Source organism: Periophthalmus magnuspinnatus, chromosome 20, assembly GCF_009829125.3.
Source record: "Periophthalmus magnuspinnatus isolate fPerMag1 chromosome 20, fPerMag1.2.pri, whole genome shotgun sequence".
NCBI lineage: Eukaryota > Metazoa > Chordata > Actinopteri > Gobiiformes > Gobiidae > Periophthalmus > Periophthalmus magnuspinnatus.
The window spans coordinates 13,426,233-13,444,437 of record NC_047145.1 but is presented as its reverse complement, the minus strand read 5'-3'; the positions used below and the strand labels follow the sequence as shown (position 1 = coordinate 13,444,437).

The 18,205-nt window shown below is 39.3% G+C and overlaps 1 protein-coding gene across 4 annotated transcripts in view; it reads right to left on the bottom strand.

Annotated features, from left to right (window-relative positions):
- asap1b (ArfGAP with SH3 domain, ankyrin repeat and PH domain 1b) overlaps window positions 1-17,996 on the bottom strand; it is a 51,910-nt gene extending 33,914 nt beyond the window's left edge. For 3 of the 4 annotated variants that reach the window (XM_055230235.1, XM_055230236.1, XM_033985922.2), the window contains exon 1: window positions 17,249-17,982. In XM_055230235.1, coding sequence (XP_055086210.1) covers window positions 17,249-17,374 — 126 coding nt within the window. In that variant the 5' untranslated portion in view covers window positions 17,375-17,982. Of the gene's footprint in view, window positions 1-17,248 lie in introns of all 4 variants that reach the window. The other variant, XM_033985919.2, reaches the window with a different exon arrangement.
- Window positions 17,997-18,205: the final 209 nt, after the last annotated feature.

Sequence of the window (18,205 nt, the reverse complement as noted above, 5' to 3'; positions counted from 1 at the left end):
CTGCAAACATCAATCACAAGACTAACCATCATGTGAGTTCAGCGGAGAAAAACAACTATATTTGAAGTTACAATGCAGTCAAACACACCCAAGTTGGAAATCCACTACAAAACATGCAATTATTAACCATTATTCATTTATAGCCTGATTAAACAATAACAGCGGAGGTTTAACAATAATAGCTCATGATCTTATGATGGCCTTTTCAAGAATTTCTACCTGCTGTCTTAACGTTGGGCTAATGCTATAGGCCAACATAGTCTAGACCCTTCCACAAACAAAGAAAATGTGTCTGTTGACAAAGGCAGCATTCAACCCATGAGAGAAAAAATCTTTAGTAAATATAGTTATAAATAAGGTATATTGTGATTCAGGTAAGTAAACAACACTTAAAGAGGGGGTATCCTACTTCTATGGGGTATAAACTGCTAACACAACCCATTTAGATATTCTTGCCTTTTATTGTTTTGAACATGATACATTCACCGAAAACAACGTATTAACATGTTTTATTTTAGACACGCTGACTCTCCCCTCCCTTTGCTCTCTGTGCTAAATCACTCCCCCTTGAGAGCAGTATCACAACACAGTCAGCGTGTATCCCGCAAATGAAACTACTGCACATTGCATCAGGTTTGTCAAGTTCTTGTGTACAGTTTTTAGGGCTGGGCACCGATAGTCGGTTCTAAGTAGGAACCGACCAAAAAGGTTTGGTAAGTGCTGGTACCCAAAAAACACTATTTGTTCAGTGCCAACTTTCCGTTCCTCAGCTTTAAATGCCAGCATCAATTAGTCAAACAAAGCATAGTATATTTCACCGGTACAACAGAAAAGCTGAAGAAACACCATGCAGAGTTGTAACGTATCCACTTAAAAACATATCAAGTCTCCAATGTGAGGCTTTTACAGTGTCTAAAAGTCAAAGTGCGTAATAATAAATCCACATCCAGTCACAGTCTGCAGTGTCCATGTAAATCTGAAGCCAAACAAATGATAACTCTGCCAAAATCATCCTCCTTGTTGGTCCTGATAAAAGCATAAGTCTTAAGTAAATGTGGTATAGTAAATCTATCCAGTGTGGTGCATGTGTGTGTAAAAAGAACCATTCAGGAAACGGTATGGAAAAGCAAGTACTGTTAAAGTACTGGTATGAAAAAACAAAAAACAAATGGCACCCAGCCCTAACAGTTTTGTATCATGCTTTTCAATATTTATGGAGAATTGTTGTGTTGGAGCATGGATGACGTAGGCTTGTGGGCTGAGCATTGGACAGAATTTTACAGCTAACCGTAAGGAGGGTTCAAATAGGACCTGGGAGAGGTCGCTAAATTACTGAAACATGCATCTTGTTTCATCATGTTTTTGATGAGGGAACGTTATCACATGATAGAAAGCTTTAAAAAAAAAAAGAAAACAAAAAGATTCTGCATAAATCTATTCATTATAACATGGCAAAAGGCTGAAGAAAAAAAAAGGATTTTGCATAATACCGTTATACCTTATAAAAATTGAGGAATAAAAAAGCGAGTCAGAGAACCTGTACAAATATTAAATCTTGATTGTATAAGAAAGTTCAATCCACTTAATTATAAATGCCCAAATGTCCAAATGTCAGAAAATGTTAATAAAATATGCACCCTGCTTTCAAGTAGTAAGAAAGAGTGATGCAAAAATGACTTATACGGAAGTGAGAATTTTCTCTAAGAAACCTTCTCAGAGGGGAACTCCAGAGTAGCAGAGACTGACCAGCATAGTAGATTCATATGAATGTGGTTGATGCAAAAGCAGAAGAAAGTGTGATTCAAGTGCTAGGAACAGAACAAGACCCCAGCGTATATTGATTTCATAGTGCAGATAAAAAACATACAAGATACCACATAAGGACCTCAAGTTTGCCGTCTTATTAAAAACAGACAAAAATGGCTTTCAGTGTCAATTTTCCTTACATAATCATGGCAGGCTTTTAATCAGAGCAATTTAAAACAAAAAAAACAGTCAAATTTATTTCCCCAAAGTTTGAACTCTGCTCCAAACCACATGCTTTTACTAACAGAGGATTTGCTCTTGATTAAAAAGTCACATATCACTGACAATTAGAAATGACAGAAAATGTTATTAATTGCACAGTTTTATTCTCAAGTAAATGAAAATTGTGCAATGTAGTGTCTTGAAAAACACGTAACTTTGCCACACTTTACCTAGCCCCCAATCTGCAATTCTTTGTTTCTCTGTTTTTCAGAAAATCTCTGTCCCATGAGTCACTTTTAAGATCTGACAAACCGCAGGCAGAACCAAAACTAAATTTGTGACATCCATTTCAATGTCTCCCATAAAGACTGTGTTTTGGTTGAGCTGTGCGCTAATTAGGATAAGAAGCACTGAGCAGAAGTGGAGCAACACTGACTCTTGTGGGGCTCGTGTTGTGAGCAGCTGGCTCTGTCAACCCAGGGTCACCAATATAATTAACTTAATGCAAGCCCCAATCGAATATTCTGCAGCAACACAATGTTCTAAGAATGATGCAACCTCAAGGGCGGCTTGTAGTCTTCTTTGTGTTTTTAGAGAGAGAGAGAGAAAAAAAAAAATAAAAAAAAATCAATGCATTCAAATTGCTGTGTCTTCTTGGCACAGTATTTGAGAGCCCTTGGCAACAGGCAAAAATGCACCCAAAAAGCCTGCAACCATTGAATATAGTCAAAGCCGTGTTTTCAAGTGGAGCGGCCAATTGCAGCTCCACTCAACCCACTGGGATTAGCAAATGTGACAACGCCAAAACATCTGCGATCCCCCTGTAGCCAAACTTGGACATGGACAATTTATTTAATACAGCTGAGAAAAAGCGGTAAAGAAGAAAATATTTTTTATGGCAGTCTGTGAATCCAGGGAGAAACCCACATCTTGAAGAGGACTTTGAGAAAATCAACATGTCAGTGTCAAAATGCTTTTAAACTGTCTCTCAGACCAACAGGGATTGATGTATGGAGGTCAGGATCATCTCTGGAGAAGGAAACGTAGCAACATTCACTTTGTACAACTTCAAGTTCAGCCACTAAGGTATTTGAAGGCACTGTGTCAAAAATGTTACAACCCTAAATATATTTCATCTGCCGTTTTGTTCAGTATTTCTCGAATACATACGAAAAAGCCAAAAATGTCAGTTCACCACAAAGGATAATATGCATAAAATTAAAACTGGCAGTGTTTTGTGTAGAGAGCGCGACTGGCCCAATTGTGGTTTTGTTTCTTATTTAAGGCTAAAAAAGCATTGAAGGTCACATATCTTTTTTTATCCTTTACATTATTAAAATACTGTACAGTTTGTCAAATGGAAAGTCCAATTTTCTAAGACTCTATGGTTCTGCAAATTGGCCAGACCAGAATGAAGTCGACCAAGGTGAACACAGTTTGGACATCTATGAAAGGAATATAATACTACATATTTAGCAATAGTTTCTTACAGCAGGATATCAAAGTGTTTAATTTTTAAGATGTCACTTTTGACCACTACTTTTGTTAATTGTTAATATATATAGTCTGGGTTATTTTTATGGGAATCACGATAGTGTGTTAATGGGAAATACTGAAATTTACTCATACTTTGGAAATAAGTTGATTGTTGGATAAGGAAGTTAAATTTTAGTAGTAGGATGTACACTGTGATTTTACCATTGTTGCGTTTACTGACACTACCAACAAAAAACTATTCTCACTGTCAGCGAATGTCACCTATATCTTTAATCATAAGAGGTGATTATAAAATCCCCTAATCTAACTCTCTTTAGCATGGAAGCTTCCCAAGCCGGAGAGGCTAAATGGCAAGAATGAATGTAAAGACCAAATTGTGTAAACACCAGTTGTGTGCTAGTTAAAACAACATTAGCTCCTGGTCTGACACTAAACCAATTGCCCCCACTTCCTCCTGTGACCCTGACAGACTCCACACCAGGTCCTGGGGGGGATGGGGGGGGTAGATGACAGTCAGGGCATAACTGACTAGAGCCTTCTTCCTGCTTTGTCCTTATCCTCCATCCCAGGTCTGCCGCTTCCCCTGCAGCCGACCCTTAAAGGCAGGAAGCAGGAAGCATGGTCCAATCCAGGCATGTCCCCGTCCTGCCCGGGGACGACCAAACTCAGTCCAATGACACCAACTGCTCTGCGCTGACAGCTGAGGGACCAAAAACAACAGACTCGTGGCCTGCTCAAGTGTGGAGTGTCTTTGATGCTCCCCTCCAATGTTCCCCCTCGTGTCACTTTCATTATGTGTCTTCTTACATTTCCCCTTCAAAGTGGTTCTGGGGTTTTTTGAAGTGGGGTTGTTTGAGGTCAATGCACTAAGCAGGGATTTCGCTGACACATGGTTTTCTAAAAAGCTCATGTTTTAGACAAGCATAATAACTGCCAAAGAAAGCATTATACTATCTAGTTTTCATGGTCATATTCACCTTACAAATAAGCCAAAAGAAATGTGCTATTTGACAACCCAGTAGTATTTCCCCCATTTAACCATGCAAGTCAAATTTTATAACCCATATTTTTATTGGTTAATATGTTTTACTTAATTAAAAATGCAATGTGGACTGCTTAATAAATGGCAACCACATATTCTTTACATCGCACAAACACTCAATATAATCAATACGATTTTTTTATTTTTAAGTGAATTAGTCTTATAGTCGTACATAAACAAAAAGATTAATTCATGGTATCTTTGTCACAACATATATTTTGTATAGTAGGCAGCCATTTATCACACTACTGTATACCCATTGACTCATCCCAGGCCATGTTCCAAAATGCCATTTTGCACTGTGCGGTTACCATAGGGATGTGACCTGGCCTTCTTGCACTTAGGATCCACATTTTTCAGCACAGACCCAGCAGGAAGCCCCACTGAAGAACTGTCCGGCCCGTGTTTGTCAGCTGCACCATTCTGCCCCTCGCCATATCCCCAAGCCAGCAGTCAAGCGCTCAGAATAGACAATATGCTAATAGTTTCCTCGAGAAAGAAAACAGGAAAGGGCAACAGTATCAAAGGACTTCCCCAAAGTTAGAGCTGAAAAACATGTGTAGTAGTGGTAGTAAAATTGAATGAGGCGGCAGATTTATGAAATTTCAATGTTCACACAATACGAAACAGTATCTGAAACTGGATAGGAAAAGTGAAAGTATATCGTTTTTTTAAGTAGTGAAGATAAGCTGTTTCAGATTGTGTTGAAATGAGAAGTGAGTCCAAATATGAGGTCCGTCTGTATGTCTGTCTGTTGGGTTTGTGTGTCTATGTGGCATGACTCAAGCAGGAAGGGTGGAGAGGAGTTTTCATTGGCAGGAAACAAATGCACATCCCATTCTCTGCCTTCAACCCGGCACAGAGGAATGGGAACCAAGAGTGGATGTTGTAGGCCTGACAACGACTCGGCTCAAAAGGACTGTTTCTCACTTGTGGTGCTGAGTGGAGACTGTCAGTGGTTTTGGTTAGGAGGTGTATCTGGTGACCACACGATTGATTCTGTGAGGATAGTGATGGGCAGTGAATTGGGCAACATCTTTCCTTTGAGGATGCCACAATCCAGGGATTATTTCCAAGTGAACTGAACTGTTAGATTAGACATTTCCATATAAACAAGAACAGTAAAAATGTCTTTTGAACTTACCATTTGCAGAAATTTTACAGACGTAGCAAGCGATTCACAGTAGCAAACAATTACCACCCTGCTTTGATTGGTCAATAATGCATGTGGATATGAAAATGAAAATGCATATTTGATGTAACACTGCCTTTCTCCGTATAGACTATAATGAGAAATATAGTATGGCTTGACAGGCACAAAAACACAACATAACCAGATTTCCTTATTGTTGCAGTTTGTATAATTGGTCCAACCAGCTCCATGGTCATTTCCAAGTCAGTGGTTCAAATATAAGGAGTTTGATTACATTTTGTGCAATATACATCTGTGCTGGTGTTTTTTTTGTTTTTTTGTCAAGCATGGCTCCCTTTCTCTTGTGAAAGAGTCTATACTGTTTACTGAACACTGAACATTTAGTTCTGACGTTTCACTTGATGTTGAAAGATTCTCTGGCATTTAAAAACTCAAAACATCACCACCTCCCTCCCACTCACGTCGACTGCTAACTGAAACGGGACAGTAACAATTGGGTTTGTGTGTCTATGTGGCTGACAATCCAGCATTTCAAGAGTAAATGACAAAACTCCAACCTGTGATTTTGCATGTTTTATGTTACTGACTGCGAGCTCAAAGTCACAGTTTAGAAGCACGGATCAAGTGTCAGCTATAGAAGTCAGAAAAGTCACATGGGTTTTGAAATATCACTAACTTGACAAACTGACAAAAATGGCAAGAAAAATCTGTCAGTTTGTACCTAAAAATCGGCGATAGAATTTGGTGTGCCAATTTAATTCCAGTAGATTTGCAAATAATTTAGAAAGTTAACAAAATTTTAGTTATGTACAAAATAATTACCAACTACTACCAACAATGTGCTATAAAACATTCAGAAACAGCTCCGCAAAAAATTTTTTATGGTCAAATGGGAGACCTGAACTTAATCGCAGCAAACAATTTAGCCATCACGATTACTATAAACCCACTGATGTTTTGTAGCACTAATTCTGGGTTAATGCTTTCTAATTAGCTCGAAACAACCGTTGGGAAAATGGCCGTCCACTAATAACTCAGAAAAGTCAATACTCGTCATGAGATTACTGCATTAGGTACTGCTGTTTTCTAGTGTCCTGTACAGACCTTTTAGAGCCGGAGGGGCTGCTGAGCTGTGCATTTCACTGCATTTGTTGCAGATAAAAGCTGCACTTCCTGGATGCGGTGGAGATTCACTGAACAGATTTGCTCGTGCTTGTGGTGGACACAGTGAGGGCATTACATACATTATACATTCACACTAATCACTGCAATTAAAGATGCGAACATATATAATTCCAATTCTATTAATATATAGTCCAAATTCAGAAAGTGTTTTTTGTTTTTGAAAGTTTGATTCATAAAATCAGTCACATATTCGTGACTAGGGTCATCAAAAGTATCAAAAATCTGGTACTAATTACTAATACTAGAATCGAAACTAGATGAGCAAGTGTTAATACTAAAATAAAACCATAAACAGGACCAAATTTGACCTTTCCAAAGTTTTGCATAAAACCACAAAGTACAATAATTGGTATCCAGTGTCTAGCCAATTCTTTAGTGTCAAAATATAGTTTGAAATTTTAGTATCGTGACAATAATAATGGTGACAAACAATGTGAATAAAAACTTGACACTGTTCCATCTTCTCCCTGCTTGCCCTCACTCAGCCCACCACTTGTTTCGAAGCCGTGTTTTCACCCACACACAGCTCATTAGAATGTGCTCACCCAGGAAGGAGCGGACAACTTTTGGACCATTATGTTTATAATGGAGGCTAATTATAGTTGTTGTATGATGTGGAGGTGCTGCTAATGACAGTCATCAACAGGACAATGGTGTTGATGAAAGAAAATGATATGCATGTGTCCTTCCAATGTTCGGTGGGGAATAAACAAGATCTGCACACCTAAAGTGTGTTTAAACTACACTGTAGCCATCAAATGAATGCAGCGTGAAAAGAAAAGAAGACATAAATTGGTGATCATGGCAAATTTTGGCACAACTACCACCAAACAAAGCCTTCCATTTTGCATTTATGGTCACCAGAGCTCAACAAATAATCTTATCTCCTGTCATTAGTGTATTGATTATGCTGACTGTGGCCAACAGTATCTCAGTTGGTGTGTTTGTCAGCTGATCTGAAAGTTTGCGGTTCAAATTATGCTCTTGAATGATGTTGTTGTGTCCTTGGGCAAGACACTTAACCCCAGTGTCTGGGTACACTGGTGCATGAATGTGTGTAAATAGGTGAGTGGTTCTTTGATGTAAAGCACTTTGAGTGCTTTGAAGGTGAAAAGCGCTATATAAAAATATAACAAATAGACAATTTATCATGCTTTTAATGATGCTGGAACCTCTGTCTGACTCCAATTCTCTCATAATCCATTGTTAAGTGGGTACAGAGCGTTTGGGGCTGGAACACTACATATTAAGCAAATAAACAATAAAAGCCTTTATTGTGTCTAGTTGGAAGACATTCAATACTGTACATCTAATACCATAAGCAATCTCAACCAAACACAAAATTATACCAGATATATGAGTATTATTTATTAGACAATAATCTTGCAAAAGACCAACTTTGTACAGGATCGAACTTTATAGCCCAACATGAAACTAAAATAAAACTTTGCTTGCTATTGATCAGATGATAAAGCTGCTTGCTCCTCCTCCCACAGAGCCAACCACCCACATAGTAAACCATCAGGGCACACAGCCAAACCATGTATCTTTTCCACACATAAGATCTCACATAACTCGAGTCTCCTTCCAATAGCTCTAATTCTTGCTCTGGGATCGGTCCATTGCACCGCGCTTTACGGCATTCCTTGACATTTTTCTAAGGGCTGCTCTCAAATTTCACACTTTATGGGAGTCCGCTGGGTGAGAGAGCAGCTATTCCAAAGCCACAGGTGTATCCACTCCCACCAGCCAAATGGACCCGACATATGAGCAACTGGACATACAGTGAGACACAAAGGGGCCAGTGCTGTCTTCGCCAACAAAAGCTTTAACTCATAGTCACATTACACTATCACTTTCCACGCCAACAGCTTTCCGACTATGAAAGCTGGTGATGCAACATATTTTACTCATCTCAATTTGCATTGAGAGACCAGGTAAACAACTTGGTGTCAGACAGAAAAGAAACATGATGCAATCTGCCATACAAATGCAGAATGCTTGAATAATGATAAGACTTTCACATAGCAAAAGTAACAGAAACCGTGTAAACTTGATTTGGCCAAAGGAATTCTGTTTGATTATTCACCTGATACTATGAGCTGTTGAATTTTTGATTGAATACTTATTGTGAATACTACTTGTCATTTGGCTGCACATACAAATATTTTCCTAAGTATTGCAGAGTCAGATTCCAAGTGTGTGTTACATAAAACATCAGGTTTTATTATTTTTATTTAGGCTTGGAACTAGAGCAAAAGTAGAGTAGTTTACAAGCAGGGAGGCACTGATCCAGCTTTTTCATTTCTGATACTGATTTGATACTATAGCTTTAAGTATCTGTCAATATCTGATATTTATTTCCTTTAAACAAATCTAAAATATGACAAAACTGATTGATTTTTGGGGGGTTCAATATATATTGTGGCTAATTTTTCTTTGCACTGGGGGAAATATTTGGTTACTTTTCTGTACTAATTTGAGCTGTAGAAAGTTGAATTATGAACTTCTATGACTCATTAAAGAGACAAACTAACTTCCTAAGTGTTGCATTCTGTTATTTATTTATTGCAGCTCATGTATTTAAACAAAATTGTACATTTAGAATACTTTTTGGGGATATTTCTGCTTTATGGTTTGGCTTCAATACTATTGTTTATTGTCTATATTTACAACATGTCACACTTCAAACTGTGTTATTGTGACAGACATACTACACAACAGCTTTGTTTAAATAAAAATTCAAATGTTATGAGACTTTCTGGACTAACACGTCCAGTAAATAGTCTTACTACATACATTTATATGGAACCAGAACAGATATTTGAAAGCTGATATCCGATCCATCAAATATTTCAGAATCGGAGTATATATCCAACACCAGTATCGTGCATCCCTATTTACATGTCAGACTATTTAAACAAAAACAAAAATCACAAAATATTGTGCATTATTTCATTTGTGGACAATTTCTTTTAAATTTATGGACATATAGGTGACCTGTACCAAGGTTAAGGAAAAAGTACCATTCACATTTGAAATTGGAAATCCCTCCCAACTGTTTAGCCACTATATGGGCACAAGACGACTACGAAAAAGCTTTGGGTAAAATGTCATTATCAGCCGCCCAATGAGCTGGACCAGACTTTGCAGGACAGAAGCGTATCCTGGTTGGGCACACTGTCCTCAGGCTCCACTGCGTTACCGTTGCACCGATACCATTACAAGAGAAGGAATGAATGGCCTAAAGATTAGATATGAGAGACCTTTGTATGCTGTGATAAATGAATGAGAACAATAATCAGTTTTCAAGTGTTCAACATACTGCAAAGAATACTATCTGAATAATACTTCAATACTGCACAAGTGTGTTCATAAAGCATATCATTCATTCAATCTTTTCAAGCATTAGCAATATCACAAGGGCTGTAAGCTTTAGTTGTTTAGTCAATGAATCAGTCCATAGTGTGTAATTATAAATGTATTGGTATTATAAAAAGGACTTATTTTGACCACAGTGGTATAGAGAAGACATGGAGTGAGTTAGCCACATCACACAAGGTCACGCACATTGCATTCTGGTTATATGCGTATACAGAAGAAAGAAAAGGTTGCAGTGAGGACAGTCAAATGCCACAATAATGCTTGGTTTACCGATATGTTAAATAGTAATTTCATAAAAGCCCTGTATTACCCTGAACAAATCAAAACTATAATTTCTCTACCTTCAGTTTATGTTGCGGTAATGATGCTTAAAAAGTCGACTTAGTGGTTTCATCTCCGTTGCATCATGGGAGATAAAAGTAGATCTACAGTGAGGAGGTTCCCATTAAAGCACTGACAAACCGACCCTCCTCCCGTGCTGGTATTCCACAGTGGGAGGTGAGGGCACAGTTTGCTTGTTTGTTGCCGTCTGAGGCTGAAACCTGATTTTGTGTGTGTGTGTGTGTGTGTGTGTGTGTATATGTGCGTGTGTGTGTGTCCCAGCTGTTGGCCTACCTTCCTGCCACAGCTGCACTGCGTATATCATCAAGGGCTATTAGCCGGCAGCGGATTAGCTCAGCCCAGACTCTGCTCCGACACCCTCATCCCCCCCGTGCCTCCCCACATTTAGGCAAGAGTGGGTCAGTCTACATCTGTTTGCACCCTTCCTCCGGCAACATGGTGCTTTAAGTCTTCTCTTTTAACATACATTTTAATCTAGCACTGGAAAACATCCAATGACCTATAAATGTACTGAATGTGGTCTATGGAAAAAGGACAATCATACAGATTTCTATTCCTGAGAGTATAGTATATCAGACAGATATTAGATAAAGCTATATGGAAGCGTGTTACTCCACTGCACTTTTCTATAGTCCTTAACATTTGATAATAGTGCAATGCATTCATAAACAAAGAATAAGTGAAACTTTGAGTGTAACTGGAACAAGATGTCAGCAGAGGAATGAAGCCAAGGAAGACAAAATGCTCCCATTCTGTACATTTCACTGTATGATGGAGCGGCACCAGGAACAAATGTCGAGGAAAAGTCCATAAAGTCATTAATAATTGAGTCCGACACAGCTGGGCAAGGTAGACCTTAAACAGTACTAGGTTTTGTTATGTAAAACTAAAGGATGTCCAAACCTGTTACCCCTTGAATTATTTAAGACATATTAAAACCTAAAAGGTTTCCACAATAGGACATTTCATATGCAGCTGTAGCAAACCACTCTAGTCTACAGCATTAAACTTACTATTGGTTAATTTTACAGCCAGTTAGAAGTATGAAAGTGAGGGTAAGAACTGTACACATAACAAAATAAAATAAATAATACATAAATAAATGTAATCCTATGAGGGCTGTAGGCCTTTAGTCGTTTAAGGATTTCTATGAGACAACAGCAGAAAGGAGAAAGAGAGTGAGTTTGCCGAAGATTCAAGATTATTTTTTACTTTTAACAAATGTTAAAAGGTAGATTAAACCCACGATCCAGAAGTTATGTTTATATAAATTGTTTCCTAGTACTTTTTTCTGCATAAATAGTTGTTTTTGCATGAACTCCTACGCAAGTGTAGTCTTGTGAGTGCCGTTTGGGTCAGATACATAGAGATATACGTAATACTTTTGAGAGCTTTTACCACAGCCCCATTTTAGTTGACTAATCACTCGACTTGACATGTCTATAGTTAACAAAGAAATCCTTGAATATAAAATACATTCTTGAAATAAAAATGACCACATACCAAACAGATTTAGCCAAAGACAGTCTACTAAACAGTGTAAATGAAAGAACTATTAGAGATGACAGAATTTGTCTCAATTAAAATCTAATATTGCACAGTCCAACAGTTTACTATTCTTAATACATTTTTGTTAAAATATTCAGGGCTGACAAGGAAATCACAGTCTGCTCAAAAATAGTGCTGGTGTAACAGGTGCAGACAGCTATGATAAACCCAGCATGGTACAGAGTGCAGTGCCCCTCTGAAGCTGCATGTCCAGTGGCTCGAGGGCTCAGGCTCTTGTATGAAGTGTGAACTGTGTGGACATTGTTATCTCTCCCCCTCTCTCCCTTCTTCTCCCTCTTTCACTCTCTCTCTCTCAACATGTGACAGCGATGCACAATCACATGACATCCTGTCGTCATATGGCCCCAGGTAACCAGAGGCTTTTGAGGCTACAGCAACCACAAGCTTTTATCCATTCACTGCCTTACTTAGTCTCCAATACACTTAAGCAAAGTATAACTTAAGTGAGGGCTTCTTGTCAAATGTGCTGCCATGTACGAGGAGACAAGAAAACATGGCCGAGTGTTTTCCCATGCCTGAGTTATCTTATCTCTTTTAAGCTCATCTTTAACACTACATTCAATGTTGGTAGTTGTTTTTACATCCTGTAATGATAAGCTTATCTAAAAAAGCTACTTCAAATTCAACATTTGGTAATTGGTAAGGTTTAGGTTGTTACAGAACGGCTTCAAGTCATGCGTTTTCTAGGGCTACAAAAATTGAAAAACATATATTTCAATATTGGTGTAATATTGGCGCAATAATCACAATGATAATCGATAGAGCAAGAAACTAAGTATTGCAATAACACTTGTGGAAATGCAAATTTTTTTTTGCTTTTTTTCTAATGGTATTTTTTGTAATTTACCCTAGTCTTGGTCTAACCTCAATATAAAGTTCCTCCTTAATTATCATTAGGTCTCTGTGGTTACAAGTGAAATTAAAATCATTTAAAACTACGTCCTCTTAGGTCCTGTTGAGCCATGAAAATTTTCTGGGATTCCCAGTATTGCTGCAGTACACACCTGCGGTTTGGGCGTCAAAAACTGTGACGCAGAGCAGCATCAGCAACAATGCGTGTCTCACAACCAGAGGACAGCAAATATAATAGCCTTTTTCAATAGCAGATTCCATGGGCAATTTCTAAAACATAGATAACAATAGAAGCATGCAAAATTTAATTTAGGTAAGCAAGTCATATGGATTATTCCCTGGGAAAATTGCAAGTGGCTAAGTGTGAATTAAAATGGTCTAAAATTTTGAATAATTCTTGCAGATCGAAAGTTTAAGGCTTATGTTTTTGTTGGTTCTGTACAGTTTTCACCTTTTCTCTCACTAGGTACAAACTGAGCTATTGAACATGCAAACTCCAACTGACCCGTTGGTGACTCTCCCATTGTACAAATAAGTTACTACCCGTCAATCAAGTGTTCTAGGAAAACAGAAGAAGAGTGACTATTGTTTAAGACAGGGAGTCATCTAGACAAAACAACTTGACTGGACACACAGAAGCTTCCTAGTAAATGTGGCGCAGGATATGATGCTTAATACAGACTAGACCCATGGCCAGATAGACTCAACACTCCTGACCACTTACCTATAATGTCAACATACACTGCACATAAGCTAGCCACAAAATTACAGTCCACTATCAACAAGTAATTAAGACCAGTCTATTTCATTGGATTTGCTAACCTTAACCTACTGTTATATGTAAACATAACTATATGGTGCAAGTGTATTTATCATATCCCTAATCCATCATCACTTCAGTGGAAAGCTATGTCGCAAATCTGCTTCCAAATCTGCTGAAAATGAGGAAGAATAATTCACCAAAGATGTCAGCAAAAATGGTGTTGCTACCTACACACTCAAAGAACAAAACAATTCCACCATCTTCTGAAAGTTACCAGTGCAGTTATTTTTAAACTCTACGGCCCCCATTGTTCAGCATAATACAATAGTAAACATACTGTATTTAAGAGCAGGCTGGGCCCACACATGGAGAAAGGGGAGACACAGGGCGGAGGCTACTGACTCACACAAGCCTTGCCTTAAATGTCATTATCTACCAATCAATAATAGTCATGTGGTCAAGATAATATGTCACTTCCTTTTTTTGCGTTTTCAATGACTAAGTAGAGGCAAGTGACAACTCTCAACCCTCCCTTGGGTCCTGGCTCCCTCAGGTTACACGTTAAATATTCACATCATACTTTTGCATAATTTACCTCATCAACATCAGGCAAGGAAACAGCTTGAAGTAGAGGGAGGTTTGAGGACAGGAAGAGCCCATTTCTAGGCGGTACTTGTCTTTTAAGTGAGTGATGCAACTACATCTCCTCTTGTCTGTGCTTAAGATCAAACAAGACAGCTCATTTGTGAAAAGAGACTGTAATCCAGCAGTTTTTATGGCTTTGGGATAGATGTCTGTGTCAATGGGTGGAGACTTAACTTAAAGATGCATTGTGTAAGTTTTTAGGTGGGGTCCACTCCCTGCTTGTCATCATGGGGATGTCATTACTTTGCCTAGAAAGTTCAGCAGTATGACAAAGTAACTACCTTCCATTTATTCAACAACAGGTGTTTAGGTGCAAAAAATATTTACTGAAAAACATGTATTACTGCAAGTGGGCCCACCTCTCCACAGATCTGACCTATAACTTGGCCTGATGGCAGTAATGGAAATAGTTTTGGCTCTAAAAATATTACTATAAGACCATGTTGATATATATTGCATAACATTTTTGATGGCAGTGAATTAGACAAGCATTCAGTCACAGGTGGAAACTCCTATTTGAATCTTGGTCTTCTACACACCATCTTTCTAGTAATGGATTCTTATACAGGGCATTCAAAATAGGTATTTAAACTTTGACTAGGTCAAAAAGTGACTATACCAGGAGTCTTGGATTAGGTTAGGAACATGGGTGCAGGGGGTTATTCATGAATATTGTTGGAAAGATATCCCATGGTCAATTTAATGGCGAGTATCAGCACATATCTGAGTAAGCTTCCATCTTGTCTATCCCTCCACAATGATGAGCATGTAGCCTCTCTCTGTAGCCTGTATGCTCTGCTCTTCCTCGTCATGTGATCGGTGCAGAAATTCCACAGCGGCTACCGAAGCCCAGCGCACATGGCGGCCTTTCCAACAGATGTTTTTGGTTTGTGCTGCAGAGGCACGGGGCCAGAGAGGTGATTCATGATGCAGGCCTTTCCCTTGTTACAGTCAGCAGACACAATGTGAACGCTGGGTTTCTGAATAAACACAGCCTCGGTGCTGTTTAGGTAAAATTCAATCATTCAAATAGTAATATAATGCCAAGGGGGAAAGTAAATATTAAAAGAAAAAGTAGGTTAAATATCTTGGTATTTAAATCTGTATTATATTGCCATTATTGCACATTTCACACCCAGGTGAATTAGTTTATGTAATTTTGTAGAATCGGGTTTGCATTTTATCCAGTCAGAGCAATGCAGCCAAGTACTTTTGACCAGATTTTAAACAATGCTACAATGCTAAATCTCTCCATTCTAGTTTTCTTTTGCCGTATCCCTCTTTTTATTACATTGTAGTTGCACAGTGCCACATTAATGTGACTGGATCAAGCAATGTACATAAGTGTATTGCCCTGGGAGGGACACTACTCCATTAGCAAGGTTTGAATCAGCTACTGCCTGGTTGCTCGTCGAACACTTTACCTGCTGCATCACTGCTGCCCTTCTATATCATGAAAAGTTTAATTCTGATCAATTTGAAAAAGACTTCATGGGATATACTTCAGACCTACTTTACCAAGAAAGTGAATGGGATGGATTAGTCAAGTGGCATAGTTTAAGGTATAAAACTTCGAGATGTCCATTGATAATTTCACTTAAATGTGATATAGGATGGAACACTAACTGCAATGTGCCAACCTGTTTTACACTGCGAATATGTCACTATGGTACAAGTTTCCATTTGTACAGTTATGTGGCACCTTTAACTCCATACCACAGCCGCGGCCTTATCCCAGATTAGCCGTCTGCTTCACTGTTTACACATTAAGCTAAAGCATGATGCCAAAGGGAGGACTATTCTGTTGCTATGTGCCTTTTAAAACAGGAAATGAGGTCACGTTTTTGGCTTTGGCAGGCCTGTAGTGAAGGTGTGTGCTTCCCTGGTTGGATGCTCCATTTAATCACACGGCAGCAATGGTGGGGGGTGGGGCCGGCACACGCATATAGCCCCCCACCTGTCTGACCTGATTACAACCAGGGCTGTGTGATCAAAGGTGACACTGCATCACTGAGTATAGCCAAAGAGTTAAGGGTGGATTGACAACATTGACTGATCTATGACGGGTTTATCTCAAAGTGAGGAAGCCAGTGAGTAGAGGAGGTCCCTTGCTGTCACACTGCTTGGGCCTGGCACGCTCAGAGCTCAGAGCAGTTATGTAATAGTGAACACAGAAAGCTGCAGGCCTGAGTGCACATCCTCCTATTCCCCTGGACCACTTCAAACCACCCCCTCCTTCCATTACTGCACTGGATGAAGCAAGAAACTGCAGCAGATTTTCAAAAAGACACATTATCAGAGTTTAGAATGTAGCATTGGGTTGTGCGTAGTGGATGTCAGGTAGAAAGAGAAGAATGCCAATTGGTTCAGTGTGGCATCCATAATGGGATATGCAAATGAGTAAACAACAGCAACAGGTGCATATTTTGGTAATTTGGAAGACAACTGTGCAAAAATGCATAAGCAGAGATGGTAAAAGGAATTCAACATGTGACGACAGTAGCTAATCTATAACCAAATATATTTTTTGTAATTTTATTATGGAGTTATTGTTGAGTAATTATTAGTGATGGATTATTGCAGGTTTAAGCAATGCACAACTCAAGAGCATTTTCAAAGACTGTATCTGCTATGCTCCCTTGGCTTCATGGGCCCCTGAATACCTGTTTTAGTAACGCAGTGCTACTTACTCTATACCAGAATGGTTTACTTTGTTTTACCCTGTTAAAATGTAATTTAATATAACAATCATATCATGAAATGCCATTGAAGGTGCGTTTGTATTTTTCATTGTCGTCTTTAGCGGTTTCTCCATCACCTCACAGTCAGGTTAACAGCACGGCCTTACCTCTTCCAGCACATTCACGGTGTTCCTGCAGCTCTGCATACGAGTGGTGAAGCTCGATGTGGTCGGGGAATTGTAATCCTCTGTTGTCTCCGAGAGAAACTCGGACACCGATATTTGATCCGGCATCCTTTAGCGGAGAAAAAGCCCACAGGAGGATTCGTGAGAAAGGCTTAGAGGAGAGACAAAACCATGTACGATTGGAAACGGGATCGAAGCCTGGAGGAGTGCGACGCGTCCGCTGCTTTTCACAAGGACAGGACGATTTTCCTGCAAAAGTGCGTAAAACTATCGAGATGATTAAGACGTGCCTGCGCTCCGGTGACTTCTCAAATGACTTCACTGTTCCCTTGGGGCCATGAAGAGGAGGGAATTAACCAAATATCCGCAGGCTGTGTCCCTTAGGCGAGGCTATTCCTTGGGTCTAAACGCGACGCATTTATAAATAGTGTCACTAAGCGTCGGACTAAAGCTCGGAGGAGAAAGCAGCAGAGAGAATAGCGGATGCCCTCATTATGCTCTACAGATGTTGAATACGCCGCTTGTCGTCAAAACAGCGCGCAAGGAGCAGCTTCGTGAGAGGATTGCCCACAGTCCATGGTCCGCGGAGATCGTGTTGCTCAGCAGCGGGGTTAGCTCCGTTCTTCTTCGGTCCTACTTTGTGTTTTAAACGCTAAACACCGCTGCAGACACAGGCTGCCACTGCACTCTCTCCTCGGCCGTGCTCTGCGCTTCTCCGCCACTGACGCACACCAAAGACAGAGGCTACTTCCGCTCCTTCAACATAAAAGTGCGGACTTCTGTTTTGGCTTTTAGCATGTCTTCTGTTTTGACATTTAGCATTACTGCATGTCTTTCTTTCGGACTGCACATGGTTTAGCGATTAAAAGTTGCCAATCATGATACAAACGCACCATTAAAGTAAACTAACGGAGCTATTATGATCAATTTAGTCTTAGA